The sequence below is a fragment of the Channa argus genome, chromosome 3, assembly GCF_033026475.1.
Source record: "Channa argus isolate prfri chromosome 3, Channa argus male v1.0, whole genome shotgun sequence".
In the NCBI taxonomy this organism is placed as follows: Eukaryota; Metazoa; Chordata; class Actinopteri; order Anabantiformes; family Channidae; genus Channa; species Channa argus.
In genome coordinates, this window is record NC_090199.1 from 13,293,447 (window position 1) to 13,318,814 (window position 25,368).

General features: G+C 38.4%; 2 protein-coding genes across 6 annotated transcripts; both read right to left on the minus strand.

Moving 5' to 3' along the window:
• Window positions 1-742: 742 nt before the first annotated feature.
• Window positions 743-12,398, minus strand: mttp (microsomal triglyceride transfer protein). The gene is made up of 18 exons (XM_067496830.1): window positions 12,163-12,398; window positions 10,624-10,811; window positions 10,326-10,469; window positions 8,077-8,184; window positions 7,872-7,988; window positions 7,645-7,784; window positions 7,410-7,560; window positions 6,552-6,709; window positions 6,259-6,427; window positions 5,821-5,928; window positions 5,454-5,666; window positions 5,128-5,339; window positions 4,881-4,978; window positions 4,508-4,629; window positions 4,158-4,385; window positions 3,306-3,430; window positions 1,753-1,923; window positions 743-1,662 (listed from the first exon to the last, which is right to left on the minus strand). Exons 1-18 carry the CDS (start codon window positions 12,221-12,223, stop codon window positions 1,515-1,517), a joined length of 2,661 nt encoding a protein of 886 aa, XP_067352931.1. The 5' UTR covers window positions 12,224-12,398; the 3' UTR covers window positions 743-1,514.
• Window positions 12,399-15,575: 3,177 nt separating this feature from the next.
• On the minus strand, window positions 15,576-25,336 carry LOC137123308 (tetraspanin-5). Of its 5 annotated transcripts, none has more exons than XM_067496838.1 (11): window positions 25,203-25,292; window positions 22,501-22,551; window positions 22,190-22,339; window positions 20,947-21,093; window positions 20,680-20,850; window positions 20,427-20,552; window positions 19,101-19,148; window positions 18,337-18,453; window positions 18,177-18,238; window positions 17,414-17,466; window positions 15,576-17,309 (listed from the first exon to the last, which is right to left on the minus strand). In XM_067496838.1, the coding sequence occupies exons 3-10, from the start codon at window positions 22,265-22,267 to the stop codon at window positions 17,454-17,456; spliced, it is 762 nt and encodes a 253-aa protein (XP_067352939.1). In that variant the 5' UTR covers window positions 22,268-22,339; window positions 22,501-22,551; window positions 25,203-25,292; the 3' UTR covers window positions 15,576-17,309; window positions 17,414-17,453. The 5 variants fall into 5 exon arrangements, with proteins under 5 accessions (XP_067352939.1, XP_067352940.1, XP_067352936.1 ...); XM_067496839.1 differs by lacking the exon at window positions 25,203-25,292 and adding an exon at window positions 24,688-25,171; XM_067496835.1 differs by lacking the exon at window positions 22,190-22,339 and having other exon boundaries at window positions 25,203-25,336.
• Between the last annotated feature and the right edge of the window lie 32 nt (window positions 25,337-25,368).

The window sequence follows — 25,368 nt, forward strand, 5'->3', positions numbered from 1 at the left end:
CCTGAATTTTTTAACAGTAATTAAGTGCTGAGACATTTCACTGACTACAACAAATGTCAGCATAGTGGTGGTGCTGGTGGAAAAGTCAAATGTCTTAAATAAATGTCTTGATAGTTTTTTTAATAGCTGGTGAGATAAATCAGCTTAGACCAGTGGTACCTAACCATGGTCCTCAAGAGACCCAGCCCTGCTTGTCTCCCACCAACTGTTGATTAACTGGATCAAGTGTGTTCAGTTGATCAGGAGCTGGAAGATACAGCACCATCTTAGATGAGGATAGAGTGGGGTAAGACAAAGTTAATTGGTATCTCGGAGCTTCTAATTGACTTAACATGGTCCAAAACATGGAGTGACACTGGCATCGCTAGACTTATAAAATTAGCATTGCTGAAAGGACAACAGAACTCAAGATATCCCGAACCGATATTATCAAGTGACTGTGGTGGTTTGGTCCCCAGCTCCTCGAATCCAAACTACTCTAGTCTGTCACTGTCCTGACTTTCCCCATAGGGATTACTTACATTTTCAAATGACTGTATTTTTGTTATAGGTTTTCTTGAAGTAAAGATTACTGGGTGGTGTCAAATGAGTGTCTCACTACAATGACATGTACATTTTGCAGAGTGGTCATTTAAAGGCAAAGTTCTCCCAGTTTAGTTAGGCCCAGCCTGTTAATCCAACCAGGTGTAGCATAACTATTTTAGTGAATCTTAATCAATATGAATTGTCAACAAGCAAAATGTTCCCAGAGTAGTGTGTAGTGTTTATTTTCAGCCAATTACAAAACAAAAAAAAATCCTTAATTATGGAAAGACATACAGTAGTAGCTCAAAACATTCAGAAATACAGCAATTAGAGCTGATAAAAAAAATATATTCAAGTGTTGATGGATTCACCTATAGATAAATTAAAGACAATGCAGACACTTTTTCTCTGTAGGAGCATTTTTTTTAAATCACCAACATGATTGTAAAAAAATGAATTAATGGGCATTATTACTCTGGTACATAACTTATGTTCACGAGCAGTGATCCAGTTACATAAAATAAGTTGCTCCTCCATAGAAAACACATTTAATTAAAAAAAAACAAAAACAAAAAAAAAAAAGGAATGTTGACGGGAAGGAGCGTTTCTCTTTACATGAAAACTGATCCACTGTCTCCAGTTTGATATTTACATATTTACTGTAACTGTGTTGGGGAAAATTACAATGGTGCTATTCATGCTTTGTATTACGCATCAGTAAAATGTGCACATTCTGGATGTGCCCATCATAAATACATTTTCAAAGAAACCCATAAAAAGACAATGCAAAAATTCCTGATTTCAAACGAAATGTCAAATTTAATTGACTTAAATACTCACAGGAATGTAAACATTGCATACAAAACAAAACAAAAAACAAAACAAAACAAAAAAAACACATTCACTGCTTATTTCTCTCCGTTTGAGGCTGAGGAGGAAAGAGTTGTCCATAAGAATGAAGAATCACTCCTGGATAGTTCATGGCATCTTTACCAGCTAGAGTCAAAAACCCTCTTGCACATGTTTGAGTTCTCCTGGTGAAGTGGGAATTCAGAGCCGGGGATGAGCTGCTTCTTGCTCCAACGTGACACCTCGCTCTTTCCTGAGGCCAGGCTTTCATACTTGGTCACATATTTACTGAAACGAGAACATTAACAACAGAAATTAAGTTTCTCTTTTAGTCAATATTATAACACCAAAGTCTTTACAGAGAAGCTGCTACAGTACCTGATGGGGAATGTAGTTTTGTCCATCTGTATGCACACTAGGAAGGGATATTCAGAGAACTGCACAGTGGTGATAAAGTCCAGAGAAGCCTCTGTTTCAAAGCTGACCTCCACACCCGTTCTCAGGAAGTCCATGTCCACAGTGATGTTACCAGTGACCACTAACGCGCCCCTGAATCCACAAGTGAGTGAAAACCCGGTCAAAATGTGGTCAACAGATAAATAATAAAGGTTCCATGAAAATATAAAAATATATAAATAAACCAACATCTTAAATTTTAACTGTGGAAAAGAAGTCTGTTATTTTTTTAATTTGGACATTTCAGAGTGCAGTATTACTGTTTAAAGCACAGTCACCAAAAGAAAAAAATTAGGGCTGCTTTTAATCCCTGCCAGCCATAAAATGTCACTAGTTCAGCCAGCAATCAACACTTATCTAGTAGTGTGAACCTGTGTACAACTGTAACAAACACCATCCAGCCAATCAGCAAGGGCTGTTTCATTTAATCTGTCATGATTATGTATCTGTGACTTCAACACAGTTCAAAGCTCAGACAAACACAAGTGGTTCAACTATTGTGCAATTGTTTCAAGTCAAGTCAACTTCTGTGCCAACCAGTTAAAAATCCAACCTGTGTAATTTTGCCTGTGGCGATATGCCTTGGCAAAGAAGCCAGTGAAGTTTGTTCTGCTTCTATAGATAGTCTGCCACTCTATTATCAGAGTGGACGAGGTACAACTATGCTGATCCATTCACCTGTCTCTGCCATTTCCCTGCACACACAGGTCAAATCATTCTAAAGTCCAAATCCAAGATGTCACTTTAACAGTAGCATTCTCTCTTCTGTCTTAAAATGCGGTTTAGTTTTTAGTGATGCTGTTCACAAAGGCTATTATATCCACAGCATTGTGTTTTTTTGCACGATAGACTAGGCCTGTATTGACACAATCTTTTCCTTTCCATTTTTGTAGTTGAGTTGTGTTTTCAATATAGATAATGATTTTGTTAAACATCTGTATTGCAGATGAATCCCTGTTTCATCACCAGATGCCACGAGTTAACCCACACCAGCATGTTGAACTACTGTTCTGAATCGACTGCAGTGTTTTTAAATAGAGAACCAGACAGAGCAGACGTCATATCCACACAAACCTAGAAATGCGACAGGCGTGTGAGGCACAACACTGGTCCAACATACCAGTGGAACAAATGCAACAGACCACACTTATAGCTCCTGTGAAGTTCACACGAATCCAACATCAGCAGAAATATATTTGCAGGGTGTTAGCTCAAACACCTAAAACAACTCTGCCTTCAATCCCAAAGGTTGTTTTCTGTGACTTGTCTATCAGGGCAGCCTTTGCCCTGCAAGTGTGTTACATCATACTGTACATACAGTACTTCACAAAGTGAGCTAATAATTCCTCTATTGTACTTCATGCTGTGACCCAAATATATAGCACATAACATAAGGTTAAAGATTTGCTCGTGTCCCAGTTACATGACATAAACACCAGGAACAGCTGTTTTTTTTTATTGTCTCTGGACTGTACCTGTTGTTGATGCTGGTCTTGGACTCTCTGTACCACAGACTGATCTCCATGCCTCCAGAAATGTCAATGGCTAACCCTCCTTGAAACTCTGCACTCGCCTTCAGACCAGACTGCAGCTGGATGACCTGCAGAAAGGGGGGCAAACATAAAAGGAAATCATACAATGGCAGACTTGATTTCATCTCACTCCAATTTTGACCGTCAAAATTAAGATTCACAGAGAAAAATACACCGTGCCAGTCTTAACGTCTTATTGTCATCAAACCCTATGAAAAGACCATAGAAAGCTTGATCCTACTCTCTAGTATTTCCTATACAGCCATATGCTGATAAATATTATAGCACCTTTTGTAAAAGTTCATCCATTTCCAAGTGCCATTTCCCATGACACAACAGAACTAGAGACACGCTAACACATTGTGGGTATTTTCATATTTCAATTTCAGTTTCTTAATAAAATAATAACAACGTGTTCAAGCTCGATAAATGAGGTTAATACCTCTTTAACAGTGCACACTCCAACTGTTTGCATGTAAACATGACCCAAATAAGGCAAACAGTTCAATGACTCATATCAGCTTTTCAGATGATCAGCCTCCTCTGTGCACTGTTCAGGGAAATAAAAGTAGTTGGTTGTATGTAGGTAAGTCTATTAGAAGGCCTGGTATAGACTGGGTAATTCACCCAGGAGCACGAGTCAATGGTCACTACATGTGGCATTCGTGAGTCATTACTACTGACTGTCACTCTTTATAAACACACTGAATGTCCACTTCAAGATTACGTATGACAACCGTATTTAGCTCTCGTGTGAACAAGGTCTTTATGTGTTACATAGTAGTGACATCTCACCTCAGAGTGATCCGACAGCAGGATGAGGCCCTTCACTACATTGATGGGGTCACCGGTCATGGAAAACATTTTGGACATGAGGTCACTGTAACCTTTGAAGAAAGTCACAGGCCTCAGCTGGACATCATACAGCAGAGCCGACATCCCAGCAAATGACTCCAGGTCTCCCTCTCCCTCATCAGGTGTGGCAGCAATCAGGGACTCCAGACCCTGGGCTTCGATTGCCACCTAGAAGACACGAAGATCACCTTAATAAGCCATTTGTTCTGTATTTATAATTAACTGACAGCACTTGCTTCATATTGTAAGTTCTATTTGTATACAGTATACTCATCAATCTTTTTCTTTACCTGCAGGCCATGTAGCACTGCTCCTTTACAAGCACCATAAATATTCATGTTGCTTCTTCTCATGATTCCAGAGCCTGAATACAGGATGTCCAAACTGTATGTGGAGGTCACATCAGCAGTTTCTGTGGGGAGTGGATGTTTTATTCATGTTATTCACATTCACAGATTATTAAGAGTACTCAGTTGGCATGCATGTAGCTGAAATGTCATTGCTTAAAGCATGCAGAAATAAGACTCAAAATACTGCAAAATATTTAATGCTTTCTGCAAGATTTTAAATATATTTTTTCAGATTTTACCTCATATTCTTGACATTTTAGTATGATTTTGTAAATATTTTGTTTTTAGCAGGAACTGTTGGTGAATTACTTACGTGCCATGAATCCTGAGAATGAAGATGATGATCCAAGTTTTGCAAAACGGTCGTAGTTATGGGAGACCATGTCCTTCAGAGCTTTGCGTATGATTTTGCTGAAACATTAAAAAAATAATGTTAAAGTAGAACGTGCTGATGTGTAATTCATTATAACTAATAAACTTTGCTTTTATGTGCCGTTTTATTGTTTGTTATTTTGTTTATTGTTTACATCCTATAATATGTTGGACGTCCTATTACACACCTAGCAGGCATCTGGAAGCGGAGGATGTCCTGAATCTTAGACAGCATGTATTTGTTCATTTCATGGGGCAGGTTTCCAATAGACAGAAGTAGATTCTTGACCTCCATGTAGGAGGGGTTGCTGCTCAGGATGACATCAGCAGCAGCAGCTCTCACATTTTTCTCGTAGATCCGTTGATTCTGGTGGTAAACTCTGTTCACTGTCCGTTTAACCTGAGACAACACAGACAACACAGTGTAGTTTTTTCCTACATGCTAATTCAAATCTACATATTGTAATCATTCACACACAAGTCCAATCCAAGTGTTACAGAGAGTATGACGTACCTCGTCAGTGATGAGGCTGACATCGTATCTCTGCAGAGCGGTGAGGGCGATGGTGTTGTAAACTCCGACCCCTGCCTCGGCGTATTTGATAAAAACAGGAATGGCCTCAGGGAGCAGTGAGTTTTTCAGAGCCAGAAGGTACATCTGAACCTCAGATTCCACCCGTGTGCTGTCAGGACCCTCTAAAATCATCTTTTTCACCTGCACCACAGTCTGAGAGGTAAACATACAGAAGAGGATCATCACTCAGCTGCCATCCATACTTTACTTCACAGAGGAAATGTCTCCCATAGTTTATGTGCACATACAATAATAATAATTACTGCATGTTTATTTGGAGTGATTTGTCATACTCTTGGGGCCTTACCGGTGTGTTGCACCCTCCTGTCTGACACAGTTTGTGGACCAGGGCTCCCATAATGATCACCACAGACTCTTTTATGTCACTGCTGCCAATTTTTCCCTTAGAAATATCCTGAAATGGAAACCACTTCTTTTAAAATTGGCTAAAACATTGGCTAAAAAAATAACACTTAAGATGTATTTACAAGGCAGAAAGCAGTATATAAGCTATATACACGTCACATCCATGTGATGTGTAAAGACACCATTGATTTGTACAGTTATATTTTTGTTAAAAAAGAAAAGACCAGTTTTGTATCTGTAGATAAAAAGCAGCTTTTCCTAATCATACTACATCACCTGTTTAATATCATGTTTACAGGTACTATGAGGTCTTAGTTAGTTCTGTTTAACAATCAGGAAAAGCCAACAGTTCTGTTGGTGACATCAACATGGCACTCACCACCAGAGCCTGGAGCATTCTGTCATTGGGATGTGAAGCGAAGCCACATGCATAAAGGAACCTCTCCTGCAGAACCAAACCTTTGGCATCTGTGAAGTTAAGGAATTCAAGTATGGCATCCAGAGACGCAGCGGTCTGGGCGGAGGTCACAGCATCCACCACCTGAGGTCTGAGAGCAGCAGGAACAAGAAAACAAAATTATGGTGAGTCCATTTGAAATCCAAAAGTTACAATACTTCAAAGAAACAGCAGAGTGTAAATAAAATGCAGAGAAAAGGGAGGGGCCTGTTTACAGAGATGTCTTGCTGGCGCTGTGCAGCACTTTGAGGATCTCGTCCTTGGACGCTTTCCTAATGCTGTGGATGAGGGCCAGGAAGCTGCGAGGAGCCGTGGCTTTGGACAGGCTCGCTGGCTCCAGCTGCTTCTGTTGAGTCTGCCAGTGTTCAAAAAGCTAGGAGGGATAACACAGGGGATAGGGGATTAGAAGACAGATCATATACAGTCAATTAAAGTACAAAAATATACACTATCCTTTTACTAATGCAGTGTTATTTAGGAGTCTGTTTGTAGGAATGATGTGTACAACTCAACTTGGAAGAAGAAGTCTAAAGGGACTGAAATGTTAGTCAGTGGTTAGTCATGATATATCATTACTATCAGTAATTTTTTTAGTTATAAAAGTTCTAATAGTTAGTTATAATAATTTGTACAAATTAAAAAATGGCAGTATTAAAAAAGAAATAGCAGGAGATAACTTGTCTGTGTCGACATGCCTGATAGAGTCCTGGAGCGTTCCAATAATAAATATTATGATACACGGAACATATTCATAACACAATGTAATTTGTTTGCATGATTACAAAATAAACCAAATGTTCTACTTAAACGATATGTCTGGTTTACTGAAAGGTCCATCCTAAGACAATCTGAAGGTAGTTTAGCCAAACTTCTTTGGAATCCATAAAATTATTACCAAGACTGTTTTTTGTAAACATCTATTACAGTGTAAAGACCCATTTGCTTGTTCAACGTTGACCTTCTGTATTTGTTTTAGTTGTGTATGCACAGACTAACAGACAGACAGCTGCCACCAGACTGTCTTTGTCAGTATGAAAGTGGAGATTTGGTGATGAAAGTGAACAGCTACTCACTGATGGACAGCCTTTGCACTGGGATTTGAACTTCTCAGCCATGATACCAACAGCTGAAAGTTTGGCATCAATTGACTTGACAACGCCGGCAACATCTTTCCCAGCGGCCTCTAGTGGTCCAGCCTCTGTGCCCACCAAGGTGAGGGTTTGCCTGGGAAATGTCAAAAATACAAAGTGAAATTGTGTGCACTCATCGCAAATGGAACCACACGTTGCTTGTCTGTTGAGCCTTTACCTGGACTCAACTTTAGCTGCAGTAGATGTGTGAGCATTAACAGCCAGCGAGTGTGTTTCGTCAGCCACGGCCGAGCGGATAAAACCGTCCTCAAGTGTAAACACTGTGACAGAAGTGGACTTCCTGCTCACACCCAACACCTGAAGGGAGACACAATGAGTCTCATCAAATTATGAACGTTAATGTTCAGGTTTTAGCACAGTGAGGTGGTCTGGGTGCTAGCTAACCTGATTGTGTGTGGTGAATCCAGTCTCCTCAGTCTTACACGTCTCCAGGAGCTTGGTTCTGGTCACTTGACCTTTTACTGCCTTGTACTCGACTGTGCACCTTCCAGACACATCATTCTGTTTAAAGAAGTCAAGAATGTTTACATTTGTTACACACATTAAAATGCAAATAATTAAGTAAATGTGATGAGAAATTTTTAGTCACCTCTATGACCTTCCCAGTATTCAGCTGTACTTGCAGCAAACTGGCCAGTCCTCGTTTTAGGTTCTTGATGATTGCCGGTTCGGCTCTGTAGGAATAAAATCCTTTCGCCTGCAGCAGATGTGTAAAAATATAGCAGCATGTTAAACAGAATGTTATGCTTTCGAACAACAGATATCAAGTCACTTTGACCCGTAGCTAAAGCCGCCACTGAGGCAAACGACGTACGTGCTGAAACTCACAAAGGCTTCAGGGTGTCAGTTTTCCTTTGCACACTTGTGCATTCTTGTGACATCATACACTATTTACATTACATACAGAATCAAAAATATGTGTTTGAAGTGTAGATCAAAACAAAACATAAATAGTTTTGCATTAACACATCTGCACTGAAAAATGCAATCAATCCCACCCTAGGAGGCTTTAATCTGTAGTCCGACCAGTGCTGGATCATATTTAATGGGTGACCTAATAATAATAATAAACAAATGCTGTTTTCAACATAACATTCATAAACATCTGTTGATAATTGATAAATTATTGAGACCAAAGACATGCTAATTGAGACAGTTTTAAATTGTTTCTAAATTACAATAAACATATTTTTGATTTTTACAATTTCTTGTTATTGTTGAAATATATCATGGGCCTCCCTAGTTATCAGTCAGGCTTTACAGTAAATTCACTCCCATAAAATTCAGTACATATCCCGCAGCTTTGACCTGCAGGAGGAATATTTGTTTGACATGTTAACCTCATTTACTTTTACCACACTCTATTTGCTTTCAAGTCATATTGAATCAGTCAGTAATCGGTCAACACAAATGACGTGTTCGATTGAACCAATCCTGAAAAATATCATATCACACCACCGTTTTCTCCAATGAGGCTTCAGGCTGGTTCAATAATGGACTCTGTGTCCTGCTCATGAGCGTAGAAAGCAGAAGATTACATCATCCTACAGTGTCTCCTGTACAGTATGTAATTTATTTGTGGCGCTCAACCTCAATATCAGATAGGACCACCATAAATAGACTGCCCAGTGCTACTATGTATTTTTCCTGCCACAGACTGCCATCAGTATAAATAACTTTACAACACCAGGGGAGACACTCATCTATCTTATTTCTCTCTCACTCACAGACACACACATACAATAATTGCTCATTTGTCCGACTTTACCCCACACAGAACCAACATTAATCTTAAAGGCTTCATCATATGGGACTTCAATAGTGCTGCATTATACTACACTGAAACTTTTCATACAATAAAAAAAATCTTAGTAGCCACTAAGATGTTACTGCTGAAATTAAAATGTTGTCTGACCTGTGCATATACATAACAATAAACACGTTCAAGATTAGTGCAGCCCATACTAGACATTACAAATAGGCACCCATTACAGAGGTTTATAAGTTGAAAAAATGTTTCATTAATGTTTAATTCATTAATTTAAAACACATTTACTTATGCTTTCAATTATAAGCCAATTATAGGAAAAGATTCTGTCTTAGCAGGTGTTGAGCCATTTTATCCTGTCATAACCCAATTAAAAATGTTGTAATTCCTTACTCAATATTTTACAAGTTGTTCTAGCTAAATGATAAGCAGCCATTCAGTCAGTCAGTCATTCAAGAAGTCAAACTTTCACAACCTGCCAACCTGGTTCATGGCTTTTAACTGATCAATTAGTAAATGATTAATTAACCATTAACAGGTACTTTATAATTGTTTCTATAGATGAGGATTTGGATCTGAACTAAGAGGTCATCAAAGACATAAAAATATCTATTATTCTCTATCTATTATTATTTTAATGGACACTATTCAATGATAATGACATGATAACAGTTTGGTTTAAGCTCAAACATCCCACAACCAGATGAGAACTCATCCACCAACCAGGTGCAAGTCTTGATGTCAGGCTCGTTCATTCACTCACCGACCTTCTGAACCTACTGACCTTTGTACACACACACATGCACACACACACACTCGTCGGGTATTTCCCTGCCAGCATCATCACTCCAACACACTGAAAGCTCACTGGTTATCTTAAGGTGGTGGCAGTGAAAGTGAAATCTCTGTGAAAATCTCTCACATGTAAACTAGTTCAAATAAATCATAGTATATGAAAGTAGCCACTAGAAGGGACTATTGTCTTTACATCACACACATATAGTTTAACATAAAGAATTTAAAATTTACCAGTACATAGATGTCAAGAGTAACACTGTTAATGCTCTCACCTTTCCATTCTTCAGATGCACCAAAAAAGGTTTTGTCAGAGCATCTAGTTTGGTCTTCCCCAAAACACTTTCGGTGGTGGAGTCATGCAGGATGTTCTTCTTTTTAGGTCGTTGGGATGCAGGCTCAATCCTCACATTTGATATCTTTTGAAAGAACAAGAGATTTAATCTTTTGTTTTTTTTAAATGCTTGTGCTCTTTATTGCAATAAATTTTACAGTGTCAAACACACTGACTGTGAAGAAAAGAAAACCAGCAGAAGTGTATTTGTGATTATTAACATTAAAACACTGACATACCTCCAGCTGAATCAGTTGGTCATCCTTGCTACTCGGATCTCTCCACACTAGATGGATGTGCACATCACTTGAGATCTTGTAGCCGGCACTGCCCTCTTTTGACCCCCTGGACCTGTCCACCAGCACCTCAGTGGTGTAGCTGAATTTGTACAGCTGGTTGTTGTTCAGCCGGGGCCCAGCAGCAAAACCTGAAGAAACACAGGAAGCACAGCTGGTGTCCAAACACGATTGGAAAAAGAGACAGAGACTCTCGGTTGATGTTGTACTGTGAAGACTTTGTACAGAGACAATGCACAGTGATCGACACTGGTGTTTTCATTTGTAGAGCTTTAACTTAACAGTTACGATAAAGTACTACTGCATAAAGTACAATCTGGGCTTTTAATATCAGCACTTTAGGTTGCTGGCTAATAATCCAGCAACCTAAAGTGACAAATAGTAATTCTTCACAGCAGTCATTTGATCATCTTTTGTTTCTTGGTGTTTCCCAATGTAATAGCAGTGATTCTTTTGATAAGCCTTTTATTCCCCGTGTACTTAAGTTGCAAACTCTTAGATGAAAAATGAACCTAGAAAAAAATAAGCAAACCTGGATAAAATTATTCATTATATTTTTTTGCTTGGGAGTAATCTGAGATGTCAGATCAACAGGTTCAGTATGAGCACTTTTCAAAGAAAACCACGCATTTAACAAAAAATTTATTATTATTTGTAATTTAACGGACTCAAAGTTGGAAGGCAAATGTTATCTATCCTATAGCTTCCTCTCGGCATTGAACTGAGATGATTGAATCACTGACAATTTAACTGGGTGTGTTCAAATTGAGAGAGGACACCAAATCTCCCCTCTGCCCTATTAATGACAAGATTTCATAGATATGAAATTCAGCAGCAAGGGAAGACACACTGACGTGTCACTATATGATTTCATCACAGGTCACCGAGGAACGTGGAGCTGATTTTAACAAATAAAAAACTCTGGGTCAGTTTGTCTTTTGTCAATAGATGGAGATATTTGAGGAACATCAGAGACAAAACACCAACAGAAACAATGCGTTTTGTGTAAGTTTGTTGGCCACTCTCTTTTATCAATTAGTGATGTCACAAAGCTGCACTGGGGATACTCCATCTACAATTAATGAATTGGAAATTGACATTGTGAGATCTGTCACATCACTCAGCTCATTTTCCTACAAAGAATCAGTCGTTTTTTTAGGATTTTAAAGTCTCTGTGCCACATGGAATATATAAATGAAGCCTTACAAAACCACAAACTAACAAATACTATGGAAGGTCATCTATTCGTTTCCCGTTTTTATCTATGACAAAGTCTCCACACCACAGAGAAGAGTCATTTTGAGATATAAGTCAACTCCGATAACATGTTTCTACGATTCCAGGACATAACAGACATTTGCTTAGCCAAAATAAATGAATTCAAGCGTCATTAAATGTTTGCTATTTGCTCCTGTTGGCCCCAAACATCCTAGAACTGTGTCCACACACACAAAAAGAGGTCACAACAACCCATCCACTCACCTTTGACAGAAGCTGAGACACATGAGGCTGTGCAAAGCAAGAACACAACAAGAGTTAACATTGTGCGTCCTCTCCTCGCAGCCAGGTAAACCGAACCCGAGACAGCTAAAAGAGTCAGTGGCTGAAGTGGGGGAAAAGAAAGGCAAAGCAAGTCCAAGATTCCCCTATTATGTTTTATCGGAGGGGAGGGCAGACTCCAAACTCCACGCTCAACTACGAGATAACCAGCAAATCATTAACGTGAGCAGCATAGATTTGACAGGAACTTGTGCCACTGATGGATGCAGCCGCGTGTCCCGTTTTAACACAGCGGGGCCGCAGTTGCGCCTGCGCGCGGGATTGTCATTGATCAATCGGTGAAATGGGATTATCTGATCGATTCAGTTCATCAACAGCAACTGGGACCTGATGTCTGCATTTTGGGATTCGGGCCCGTATGTGGACAAGTCCACAAAACCAGACGAAACGGTTGTTTTTGAGAGGAAAAACAAAAGCAATAAAAACGATGCAAGGAAGCGTTTATATTTACCAGTAGGTGGTAGAGAGATGTGGACATGTTTGGCGCCTTTCACCTAATTTCTTCTTCGGGGTGAACAGTCAGTGCTTTGTCCTGGTGTCTCGGAGGAAATGGGAAGTCTGTCACAGAAACCAGCCCTCCAGCTCAAATTACAGCATCTCAGGAGGTCCAAAACTCTCCTACAATTCAGATCTGGCCTATGTAATATGCCGTCTATGAGCTGATGTATAAATTTTTTGACACACAAATATAGTGTCTCTAACAGGGGCAGACAGACACCAGAAATCCTTTTGTTCAGCAGGACTACTCCACATTTACTCTGGACGATGTACTGTGCAGAAGTCAAGAACCACCATCAGCTTTCCGGTTTTAGCAAGGTTGCAGTGACAATCATCTTTATTAAGACATAACCAGAAAATGCAGGAAATATGTACACAATATTTAAAAAAAGTTTTCTTTTCAGGAAAAAGCAGCTTCTATAATAGTCGGTATTTCAAATCAGCCCTTTGCACTTAGACCATCTTGAGTTCCTGAGGCATTCTTGAGTAACCCTCTGAAATATTAGACAAGGCTTATTTCAGCACTTCCCAAAGTTCTTCTTTACACTTAGATTCTCTTTTATGCCTTTCCCTGTACATGTAATCCCATAGTGCCTCTATGATAAGAGTGAAACATTATGATTGGACAAGGTGAACAGAGGTCCATGCAGCCATGAGCATCCTTAGCCTAGAAGTGCTTAACAGAAGGCAGTGAGGAAGAGAATGCACATTCTTACAATATTTGGTTTTTCTCTCACACTTTCAGTGACGGAAGAATTGTACAAGCGACAACTTTGAAAATAAGCTTCTAGAAGTTTGGTTTACAAGTGCAATTACAAGTATTATTATAAAACTAAATAGAGTAAAAGTCAGTCTGAGCAGCCAGTGGGTGTCAGTGTTTGTCTGCTGTTGAGGGGGTTGCCACAGCTTCTGTTGGTGAATTGGAGGCAGAGTTATTCTAAAAACAGACAGCAATCAATTAAGCACTTAACGCCTTTTCCTTCAGCACTGAGTATTCATCTCTTTATTTTGATATTGTGAAACTCAACGCAAAGACATCATCACTGCTCCCCTTATCTGATGATTCACTCACTGAATAAAAGCATTTGCCTGTCAGGGCCTGCTGCTGCTGGGCTTCTACTGACGGATGTCCTGTGTGTCAGACCTGTGGCACACGGCAGGATTATTACTGCCTTGTTTAAATGGTCAAATGTAAAGTTTTTTTTTTTCTGTTTTATGAGGTTTGTTCTGAGCAAAATATACTATTTGTTCCTGTGTAAAGGTGGTGTTGGTCAAAATCATCGCAAACTCGGGATAGGAAAATATTGTGAAGAATCACTATATTCCAAAAATACTAAACAGAATGCAGTGTACAAAAGCACTGCCCCAAATATAATACATAATAGTACAATAAATATAAATGGAAAATGACAGACTAAAGCACACAAATATTTTTCTTTTATTTACCTGTATTTCTGGGCAGGGATGGATTACTGTATGGGCCTAGTGGGCCTGTCAGGGGCCCCTGGCACAGAGCCTCTGCATAAATTTACTGTGAAAAAGACATAAAATGGCCACAGAGAGATGCAAAACTACACCAAAGGGACACAAAATGACAATGAAAAGATGCAAAAAACAAGTTTTTATGCCAGATGCCCTTCCTGCTGCAACCATCCCATTTTATCCAGGCTCGGGTGGTGCTGTCATGTAAAATGACATGTAAAATGTAGTAAAGATTCCAATTATTTGACATTGATAATGGAAACATTTTGATATTAATGTGCAGATTAAACATTTATCACACAATTGTCTGTCCTGGACTAGGGCCTCTGCTGATTTGATTTAAGGGCCTAAGGATCTTGTACTGGAAAGCAACTTAAGTCAAATTTTAAGTTGGGCTTTATAAGTAAAACTTGAGTTGATTTGAATTGAATGCATTTGAAATTTGATTACTTCGGGAACTCTGATACAGTAAGTCTACTGCTCTTTTCCTGGGAGACTACAAAAGGGTTGGAAGTAACACTAAGGCATCTGGTCAAAGGTCACATCAGTGGTTTCCAATCAATCCCTGATAACATAGCAAACAGACACAGTTATCAAAGCTATCCACAGTAGATCACAAATAATCTCAAGAGAAAAGTTTATGTGTATATAATCAACTAATTGTTATTCTTTCTTTGGGTGAGGTTTATTTTCCAAGATAAACAATGATTTGGCTTTTCCTCTACGGCGTCAGTCTCATCAACAAAGGAACTGAAAACAGCAGAAAGTTTACACACTGTAATTAAGATGATTTGGTGACAGAAGAAATGCCAAAACAGACGAAAAGCAAGGAGCTTTTAGTCTGGGTGTTTTTCTCTCATGGAGGTGGGGTGTAACGTTATCTCAATCTGTCTATGACTCTTTCTCTGATATATTAACAGGCATTATATATTATACTCTACATATCATAATGTACAGTGTGTACTTGTTAAACAATACTATAAATGTTGGCTTTCATTTTATTGATTGGGCAGTGATTGATAGTTGCTTAAACCAGCAGAAAGATCAAAAAGAAGATTTAAAACCAACTCTAGATGGCGGTCATGAGTAATCCAGTCACAATGACACAATGATCTCCGTTATTAAATTGCACTTTCTCCATTTATTTTAATAAAGGCATCATTGTAAAGCATCCTGAGAGAATAAGCAAAGATGAGTCACACCTTGGCAGCAGGACTTTATGAAAGTGTAATTGGTTGCAGTTCTATTATTGTACCAATTGTGACTTGCAAGCAGGTGGTATGTTTCATTTTTAACTGTATATCACAGTTTTAAATCATATAAAATGAATCTAGGTAAAGTACGTACAGACAAAATTGTATAAAGAACCACATTTATTCAGATATATATTTACAACTTGTCACAATCCAGTTATTTACAAGAATCAGGAATACACATGAACCAAAGTGGACTTATGATCAGGACGACGTATAAATTGCAATATGGCACTGAGTGGTAAAAATGAGTGTGATAAGTAAACACTGACACATGTGTGATGCGAAAGGCAAAAGGATGTTTGCCCCCATTGCTGCTTTACACATTTATCATGAGATTTCAAAATGCAAAAGTACATACTTCAAAATCCTTTGTTGAAATATTTTCAATTCTTCAAGGCTGCAGATCTGACTACAAAAAAAAAGTGTGTGGGCGTTTTACCTTTATGCCATTCTGCTCTGTTAGTGGTTGGCTTGCATGCTTCCAGGTAATGCAATAACAAATTAACTCTTTCTAAGTTTCCAAATGTACATTAAACATAATGCTGGTGAGACAGCCCGTGCTCTTCTTTCAAGTATTAAATGCATGTAGACTATAAAGTATTTCTACCAGAGGTACCAGCATGCAATTCATTATGAGCATTGGAAATAGCTTGTATCCTAATTTTCCAGTGAAAACTTACAAATTTAAAAAATTTAATATAACTGAGAAATAATCAAAGAGGCAGATTTATAGAAAGAAATGTATGGGTGACAATTAAGAAATAAAGTTCATTAATGAAAACTGATACTGTAAACCAAGATAATGTGAAAGGAACCGCATAGCAACGCTGATACATTTTTGTCTGTCAAGTTGCTTATGGATAAAGTTAGGATGAACAATTTTGGAGCACCAACAAGCTAAAGATGCAGTTTTTAAATGGAAGTTCCCACTGGTGCTGCTGCTGCTTGACTAAAATAACAGTCAATCATGACAAAATGCAGAGCGGCTGCAATGAGCTTCATCACTCTTGTATGAAGATTAAAGTGCTTAAGGCTGACCTTCAAATTAGACACCACATCTTCTTGTACTTTCTGTAAATTTGTTTCGACAAATGCCCAAACCCCACAAATTACAATTTTACAAACCAGCACATCTATTATTTCCCTTCCTAATAATGCTTGTTGCCATCTCAATCTCAGCTTGAAAAATCTGCATACAAACTTTACTGTACTATGAGTGTTAACATCTTACACATAGAAATACATCTGTAGTTCATTCTCTGTAGTTTCAAACATTCAACAAAGTGCTAACCAGCCAATTCCCTCTAAAATGGTGGCTAATTTACAAGTATTTAAAAAGTATTTAGCATTAATGAAATTAGCAGAGCCAATGTCCTACCAGTAGACAATAGGCATGCAGTGCATTTCCAGAATCACTTTAGCTTTGTACACACTCCTTACATGCAGTGTTAAAACTGCAGCTGGGAGACATATAAAACCAAGGCCCTTTTGTAAATAAAGTGCTGCCTCAGAGAAAACCTACCTTTCAAATTCAATCTACTCCTTTATGTGTTCTTAGGTTATAATCTACTCCTTCATCACAGCTTCTGTACTGAACTGGGAGTTTTCTTCACCATTTTATCTGCTTATACTGCATTTTTTTAAAATTTGTACCGTAAGAAAGCTACAATAGATTTCAGAAGCTGTGCTCCATTCAAAACTTGGGCCATAAAACTTTAAAAATAACTTCAAATTTACTATGTACATATACATGAGGCTCTTAGACTCTTGAGAATCTTTGTTGGACACATTAGATGATTCATTTGTTTCCCTTCTTGCCAAAACTATAGAGTCCTGTGGGGGGGGAAAAGAGTTTTCAGTACAAACAGAATCCAGAACAGGCACAGGGGGGAGTAGTTCACAGAGAAATGTTAATGCTGAAATCAAATAGGGTTTACCTGGTACATCTTTCCTGCCTTTGGAGGCTTTGTGGAGGTCTTACGTAAACAAACTGCACAAAAAGATTATGCAGATTAAAGAAGAACTGCAATAAAATCAAGACATAAAGTGCATGAATACATAGGACTTTCTAAAAGCTCCATGAAGCTGTAATTTGGTAAAGTCTTGGTTTCTGGCACAACTCCACCTACTTGTAAGGTGTGTGGACTGATGAAGGTCACGAGATCTCACAATAAAGTTGTTGCTGTGATTGTCATTCTCTAAAGCTTCATGTAGGCAGAATGAGCCTTAAGCTAAATGACTAGCTAAGACTAGCTTACTGAAATACTCACAACAACACTGTTACAAAGATGATGTTTTGTATATTTTAGTATAAGATGAAAATGTTCTTAATTTTGCACGTATCTGGTGTTTTGACTGAAAAGTTGGGGGATCATGAAAGTTGTTGTAGTTGATGTGAAGGTGGACATGGATAGAAATTATAAGACTGTCTATCGAACAGTTTCATTATTCACCAAAAATAAAAATCTGCTAGTGATGTCACAGAGATGTCAGGTAATTTTTAAAGTCATTGGGAATAGTCCCCTGGGGATAATGAATCTCTCTCCCATTTAGTTATGGAGACATTTCAGCCAAAAATATTAGGTAGTTTATCTATCAGCTAAACAAGTTGTTCACTGCTCCCGGTGAACTTGCACTTGAATTAATAAACAATACATACAATACATACATACATACAATACATACATCTGCAATACATACCAACTTTCTCTCACTGCTTCAATGTCACTCACAAGATTCTGTGCTAAGCAGATGCCAAAAATCTGAAAAAATAAAACAAAAAAATATAATGACAGATCAGGCACATGATACATTCACAGAAGTCTGGTGTAATACTAAAACTATTAACACTACTGCTCACCTGTAATAATGCAATCCCAATAAAAATGCCTGCCACCACAGTCAGGTTGTCTTGAAGCCACTTCTCAAACTGAGGCACACAGCCTTTGATATAAATGAAGTGTTGCTGCTCTGAGTCCTGCAACAACATTAACAGAACAGTCAAGTCAAACCAATATTGTCGAATAATAATTACATGCAGATTGAATGTTTCGAAAAGCTTTACTGTGTGCAGTCATGTTTGGATTAAAATGCCTTCGCAACACTTTACATCATAGATATGTTTAATAGTAGCACATGATTTTCCTTTTCATCATGTGGTCTCCCTTCACAGGAAAATCTCCCTGAGCTAATAATGTCCCTGCTTGTTAACACACTCAACTTGCTGTTTTTTTCTGCTCTGGCTTGTTAAAACTGCTTCAGTCTGGCTTTTCCTCAAATTTTGAGTCAAGAAAAACAAATGTACCCTTTTCCTTACAGTATGCTACTATGGAGTAAAGCCAAAGCTAATGATAGGGGGAGGGGGGGTCGATTCCCATTGCATTACTACAGCATGAGTAATACCACACATCCCAAAGTACTGATGCAGAGCCAGCTGCTGCATTTTGAGGAGTGAGGAAACATACTGGTAGAGGATTATTGTGTCCAGGGTGGAGTACTTGATGACCTCATGCAGCAAATAAACCTGCCCGAGGCAAAACAAGCAACAGCTATTTCCACCCCTTTTACTGCTTTAAAGCATCGGCTTAGTTTTACTCTCAGTCTGTGTTATGAATGTTTTCTCACCGCCTTTGCTCGGATGTCATATCCACACTGAGTGTTGATGACATCCTCCTGTAAAGAAAAATAAATTTTTATAAAGGTTTTACAAAGGGTAAAGCCAAGATATATCGGGGAAATCTAAAAAAAAGAAAATGCTGCTTGGAACTGGAATTTAGCGTCATCTTTTTTCCCTTTTTGTCACTGTCAAAATGAACATGCTATACCATTTCATGACCTGGGGCACTGCTGTCAGGTTTACCATTAGAGCAGGTTTGGACAAGCTATGCTCCAAGAGAGCTAAACGTGTAAAAATCTGTAAAGAACCAGAGCTACATATGTGAGATTTGGATTAAAGGCAGAATTGGGGAGGACATTAGACTTGGCTTGGCTGTTGTGAGCCCTACTCACATCCTGAAACACTTAAACTTAACTACAGTGACAGAGAGGTCACTGTTTTAGATTAGTATTTATTAGTATTGTGAATAACAATATCTTAGTGTCTGCCATGTAAAACATTGTTAGGAAAGGTGTAAAATAAAACGTTTTAAGGAAGGTTAGTGATATGCTATATTTATCCTATTGTCAAAAAAGCTGCACCACAGTAAATAATAAATATATTCATTCACTGTTGCTTGTGTAGTTAGTATTTCTCTATGTCAAAGAGCCTTTATTGTTCTACAAAACAGCTTTAGAAAACACATAAATACTGTTTCAGTTATGTTTGCAAAAAACTACAGTGCCATTACTTTGGGGAATTACAAAGTTGTTTTTTTTCGAGAAATTTAAATTGTATGTGAACATTTTTTTAAAGATTTATATCTAAGTGTACACTAAGTGTTGCTCTCAGAGCAGATGACCTTAGAGGAACAGCATGCCCTTGGGTCAGCAAATAAAAAAACACTCTTGTGCAACTTTCATTACCATGAAGTCTGTTTTGCTGAAGCAGAGAGCTGTCACTGCTTTGCACAGTGTATGAGGCATTTTCAGCCAAACACCGCCTTGGTCAAAAAGATAACTCCACCCAGCCTCTTTTAGACTTTGCTGTGCTGGCAGAGTCTGAGTGGACTAAATACTGAGGCCTGGGCGTCCTGTTGGAAGTCAGCCATGACCTTCTGGAGGACAGAGATAACTAAGCTATCTGTCACAGGGAGGACTTTCACAATTTCCCCTCAAACTATCAGCGCTGTAAATGTTTCAGCAAGTTAGAAAGTGACCTATTCCACTTAAATTCCAACTCTGAGACTCCACAGCACAAAGTTACACCCATAAGCGTGTTTTGCTTAACCATAAAAGGGAATGAGTTAGCTGACACATTTTGGGGGTTTGGGGGGCTTTTTGGGGAAGACCTACCGCTGGATCCTTGGTGCAGCAGGAAAAGGGCACTCCACATTTCTCTCGACTTGGGTTTGAATCAGTGCAGTTGAAGTAGATGTTCAAATTCCAGTCATCAGCTCCAAAAGCTCCACAACACTCCCACTACAAAGTTAGACAGACAACGAGACCTCATTTTTTTTGTGTCCATAAAGTCCCACATAAATGAACAACCATGACTCTTACAAGTTAAAAAGCAACACTGGAGTAAAATCAGAAACTTAGTCCTCACATATTCCTGAGTAAAGTCTATTAGGTTCTGCAGATCAATGTCATCCCTGTAGGCCCGAATGTTGTTGTTAATAAAAAAGTTGAGCTGGTCCTTGATCCAGTCTTTGAATACAAAGGCCAGGACTCCTGCAGTCAGCTCCAGGAAGAAGATGATACCCAGGAACACAGAGAACTAAAACAAACAGTCACATTTCCTCCTAATTTACCAAATGTTATTATGAACCAAGGCAGATGGAAAAATCTCTGAGGAAGGCTTTAGGGAACATACAAACTTGAGCAGGAAAGAGTTTTCTCGCAGTGCTCCAATGCAACCAGCAAATCCGAGGATGAACATCACACCACCCACAACAAGGAAGAGCCAGACAGGGTCGAAACCCCCCAGGTCTGTGATGGATGAGATGTTGGATAGAACACCCTAAAAAAAAAATCATGACAGGTGAGGGGAAAGATATGAAACCACTCGGGAAAGCTAAAAAACTCCTACTGCAAGCTAAAAGATTGATACCACTCACATATACCGATCGGCTATGTGTGAGTGGGATTGGTCTCAAAATTTTTGTCTGTTCCCCACGTGCTTGAAAAACACCTGTCGAGGCATGGACTCTACAAGACCTCTGAAAGCATTCTCTGGTCTCTGGCCAGTTCCTCCTGTCCACATATCCACATGTCCTTAAGCAAGACACAGAAGCTTAAGGCTAACACCTCACATGCATGTTTGAGGGAAACTGAAAGCTAAAGCAACAGCTTGAACTCTTTGTAATGTTCCTCAAACCATTCCTGAACCTTTGTTTCAGTTTGGCAGGATGGATTATCTTGTTAAAAGTGGTCACCGCCATATGCGAATGCCAATGCCATGAAGAGGTATACTTGGTCAGCAAAAATGTTTAGGTAGGTGCTACGTGTCACCTAAATTACTTCTACACCCAGGGTTTCTAAGCAGAATATTGCCCAGAGCATCAGCCTACTTTCCTTCCTCCCATGATGCAACCTGGTGCCATCTCTTGTCCAGGTAATTAATGCACACAAACTGTCTGTCCACATGATGTGAAAGAAAAAAAAGATCATCAGCCCAGGCCCAGCCCATCAGCCTTCTTCCATTGCTCCATGGTCCAGTTCTGATGTTTACTTGCGCACTCCAACTACCAATGGTAGACGGTGGTAAGAATCGACCCTCGAGATAATCAGGGTTATTCACTTCACCAGTGCAGTGGCTTTAATGTTGTGGCTAATAAAATCTGTAAAATGTGTAAAATACTTTATGTATCAGACACCAGATGGCTATTAGCTTAGTTTAGGATTAATCCTACGAATACAGAGACCTCTTTTAAAAATTTTAATTTTGAGCATGTTTCTACATTTTAACGCTTTATTGACTAAACTATTAATTTAATGAAATACAATATTTCTCTGGTTACAAATGATGAAAATTATTATATTAAAATTATTAACATCAGTGTGTGAGGATAAAGCCATAATCAAAAAGAAAACATCTTGAAAGTGGAGACACTCACTTGACTGTCTGTTCCACTTCTACAGCCCCAGTACTTAGAGTAAACAATGAATGAATCTGTGAAATACATCAGATTCATTCAGAGTCCATTGTTCAAAGCGGCGTCCCACCGGAAAGCATGAAATTCCTTTCTGATTCAGTAAAGCCACTGCTACCAATTCATGCAGACAGATAGGAGTAAACCACAAGTAGTGAATGTAAATTAGCCACTTAGTTTATGGATTTGTTTGCATATGTTGATAATTGAAATTACAGAAATTTTATTAAAATTAATTAATGCAACTTTTCATCACACTAATTCATAAAACTTACCTTTTCATTCCATGCCCACAACCCGATGCCAAGGAACGCTATTCCAAGGAACTGACAAAGAGACAAGAGAGCAGGATTATTTTACTGTGACTGCAACATGTCATCACAGAGAGAGAGAAACAACAGAGATTTTCCTGGCTGTGCTCCACTTACTAAATATTTCCTATTCTAAGTCTGCAGTTTCTGCGGGAATCTCCCACATTAGAAAGCATCATTACTCGGCTCGAGTGCATTATGACCGTACAAGCTTTCACCTTCAGGGCAAAACAGAGAAGATGAGTCCTTCAGAAGTATGGCCAAAGTTTGTAAAGTTTAAACCTTCATCTGAAAATGCAACTCCACAAATACAAGCTCCACCATACAAAAAAACAACCATATATCAACAAGATCCAGTACCACTGCAGACTTTTCTAGGCCTGAGGTCCAGGGTCAGGGCCAGAGAGGTGGCTCCAGTTTGGCCACCCCAATAAAAAAAATCCTACACCTGCCGCTGCATAGTTTGTTTGAAATAGTCTGAAAATATGTAATAAACTCTTCTGTGGTCTGACAAGTTAAAAAGGAAAGAAGGACCATCTCATTTTATATCAATGCAACTGTCAAAACACCATTAAGCTTAAAAATATACACTTTTTTTTGTTTATTAGTTCGTTTGTTTGTTTTTGAGGAAAACATGCTGCCATCCAGGCAGTCTTTTTTTCCAGGCAAGGCCCTAGTTGTTTAAAGAACATGCCAAAGCACAGTGTGGCTCTGTAGCAAAGGACTCCAAGTGTTAAACTGGCCCACCTGCAGTCCAGGTCTTTTATTTTGAGGTAAAAAATATGACAAGCGAGGCCCTAAACTGTGTAACTGTGATGGAAATCCTAAGAATCTGCCAAAGAATTTTGTTCCAAAACTAAAGCAACTGGTCTCCTCAGTTACCAAACACTAACACTGTAGTTGTAATGAAGAGCTGTTGCAAAGACAATGACATGCTCAGGAGTTTTTTGACAGCGGTTGCTTGGCAAGACAATACAATATACAAATGACTATTAACATTAAATTAACATAATGATGCTCATAATTATCAACATAATAATGATGCTCTCCTTGTTTAGAGGCACTTAAAGGCACATTAATAGAGTGGATACTAGTTAAGAACGTTTGCCTCATAAAGCACTTTGCAAATTAAATCATTCACTGTGTTGTTATACTAAGAGTCTCTAAGGGCCCTCGTCCTCAGTGATGCAAATATTTTAGTAAATATCTGTTTTACAAAAGAAATTTGACTTGCAACAGAGGAGAAATTACAGATATAAACAATAAAAATCAATTATGTTTAAGTTCTATTTAGCTGAGTCACTTTTAGGTATCTGTTATTTTTTTATGTAGATTCTGTTTCACAAGTGTATATGAGTGAATATTTATTTTTAGCAGTATTACTAGAGGGGTGTCATTATTAATAAACTCTGGTTTCAGTCTACTCTATTTCACTCAGATTTGATGTGCAATATGACAATTTATATTGGTGTATACTATAAATTTTAGAAAGCTGAACCAGCCCATTATGCATAATACATATAGATTTAAATGTAAGGATTAAAACTAAAATTTAAAAATATATAAGTACATTTATTTAAAAACTGTATTGATATGTTTGGGGTATTTTAGGCCTACTTAATTTGAGGTATTATTTGATTTTCCATTGATCTCACTTTATATTTCTACCCCACTACTCGACAGAGGGAAATACTGTACTTTTTTTTTTTACATTTATCTAACGGCTGTAATAACAAGCTGCTTATTTTATGATTTTAAGATTAAAATTCAGTAAGACTTAACATAAATCTATCTTCTGTAAACCAATCAATATGTTTTCATTATTTGTTTCATGGATGAAACATCAGAAAACTAAAAAACAGCCATTAAAAAGAACACAGTCATGAAACTTACAGGGCCGAACCCCAAATTCGTCTCTTTTCTATAAAATACAACCCAGAGAAGCAGTCAATTCCAAAATTGGGGGATTTTATTCTGGAAATTGGCTTTAAAACAATTACTGACTATGAAACTATTTAAAATAACTGCCTATAAATAAATCAATAAATATTTCAATTCACATATTCAACACCTGGTTAGCAATTATTTTTGATAATACCGGAGCAATTTTTTTGTTTTCCTATAAATAAATAACCAAAAAGCATGTCTTACCTTTCTTCTTCTTCTGTTTCAGAGTTAAGTAACCAGCTATTGTTTAAAAGTGGAGGCCAAGGTTTATGAATGGTCAAAGCTCTAATGGGAGGTGTTTGTTTTCTGTTTTATTTATGCCATTTCTCTCAGGAAAGAGAAGGATCAGGGGTGAGCTCTGTTCCCACCCTACACTCACTCAAACACTGAATGTCCTAAGATGAGAATACCGTGATGTAAATGAGTGAAAGGCAGGAAATCCCTTCATCAGTGCTCCGCAAACACGGCTGCTGACAACAACACAAAGCAAAAACAAAAGCGTGCAGGGAGCTGACAGTGGGAGCAAGTGCACAGCAGCAGGGAGCCTGTGAGGAGGAGAGCATCATCCATGTCTCCCATGAAACCAACAGGGAAAAAAACACCAAAACAATTACCGTTTGAAAATAAATCTACAGCTGATGGAGAACAAACAAAATGTCATGTCAGTACGTTCAAAGGATTAGAGACCAGGCCTGAAGTCGCACAAACAGCACACTTACCCAGAATATGATGTTGAATCCGAAAATGAAATACTTGATGCAGCAGCTCACTTCATGAGCCTTAAAATGCTTTCCGGACATCATTTTTTTCCCCTCAAACACCACCGGGGGTGGGGAGGAATCACATCTATGGTCCTCTGTCTATTTGACAGCTTGGTTTCGGAAA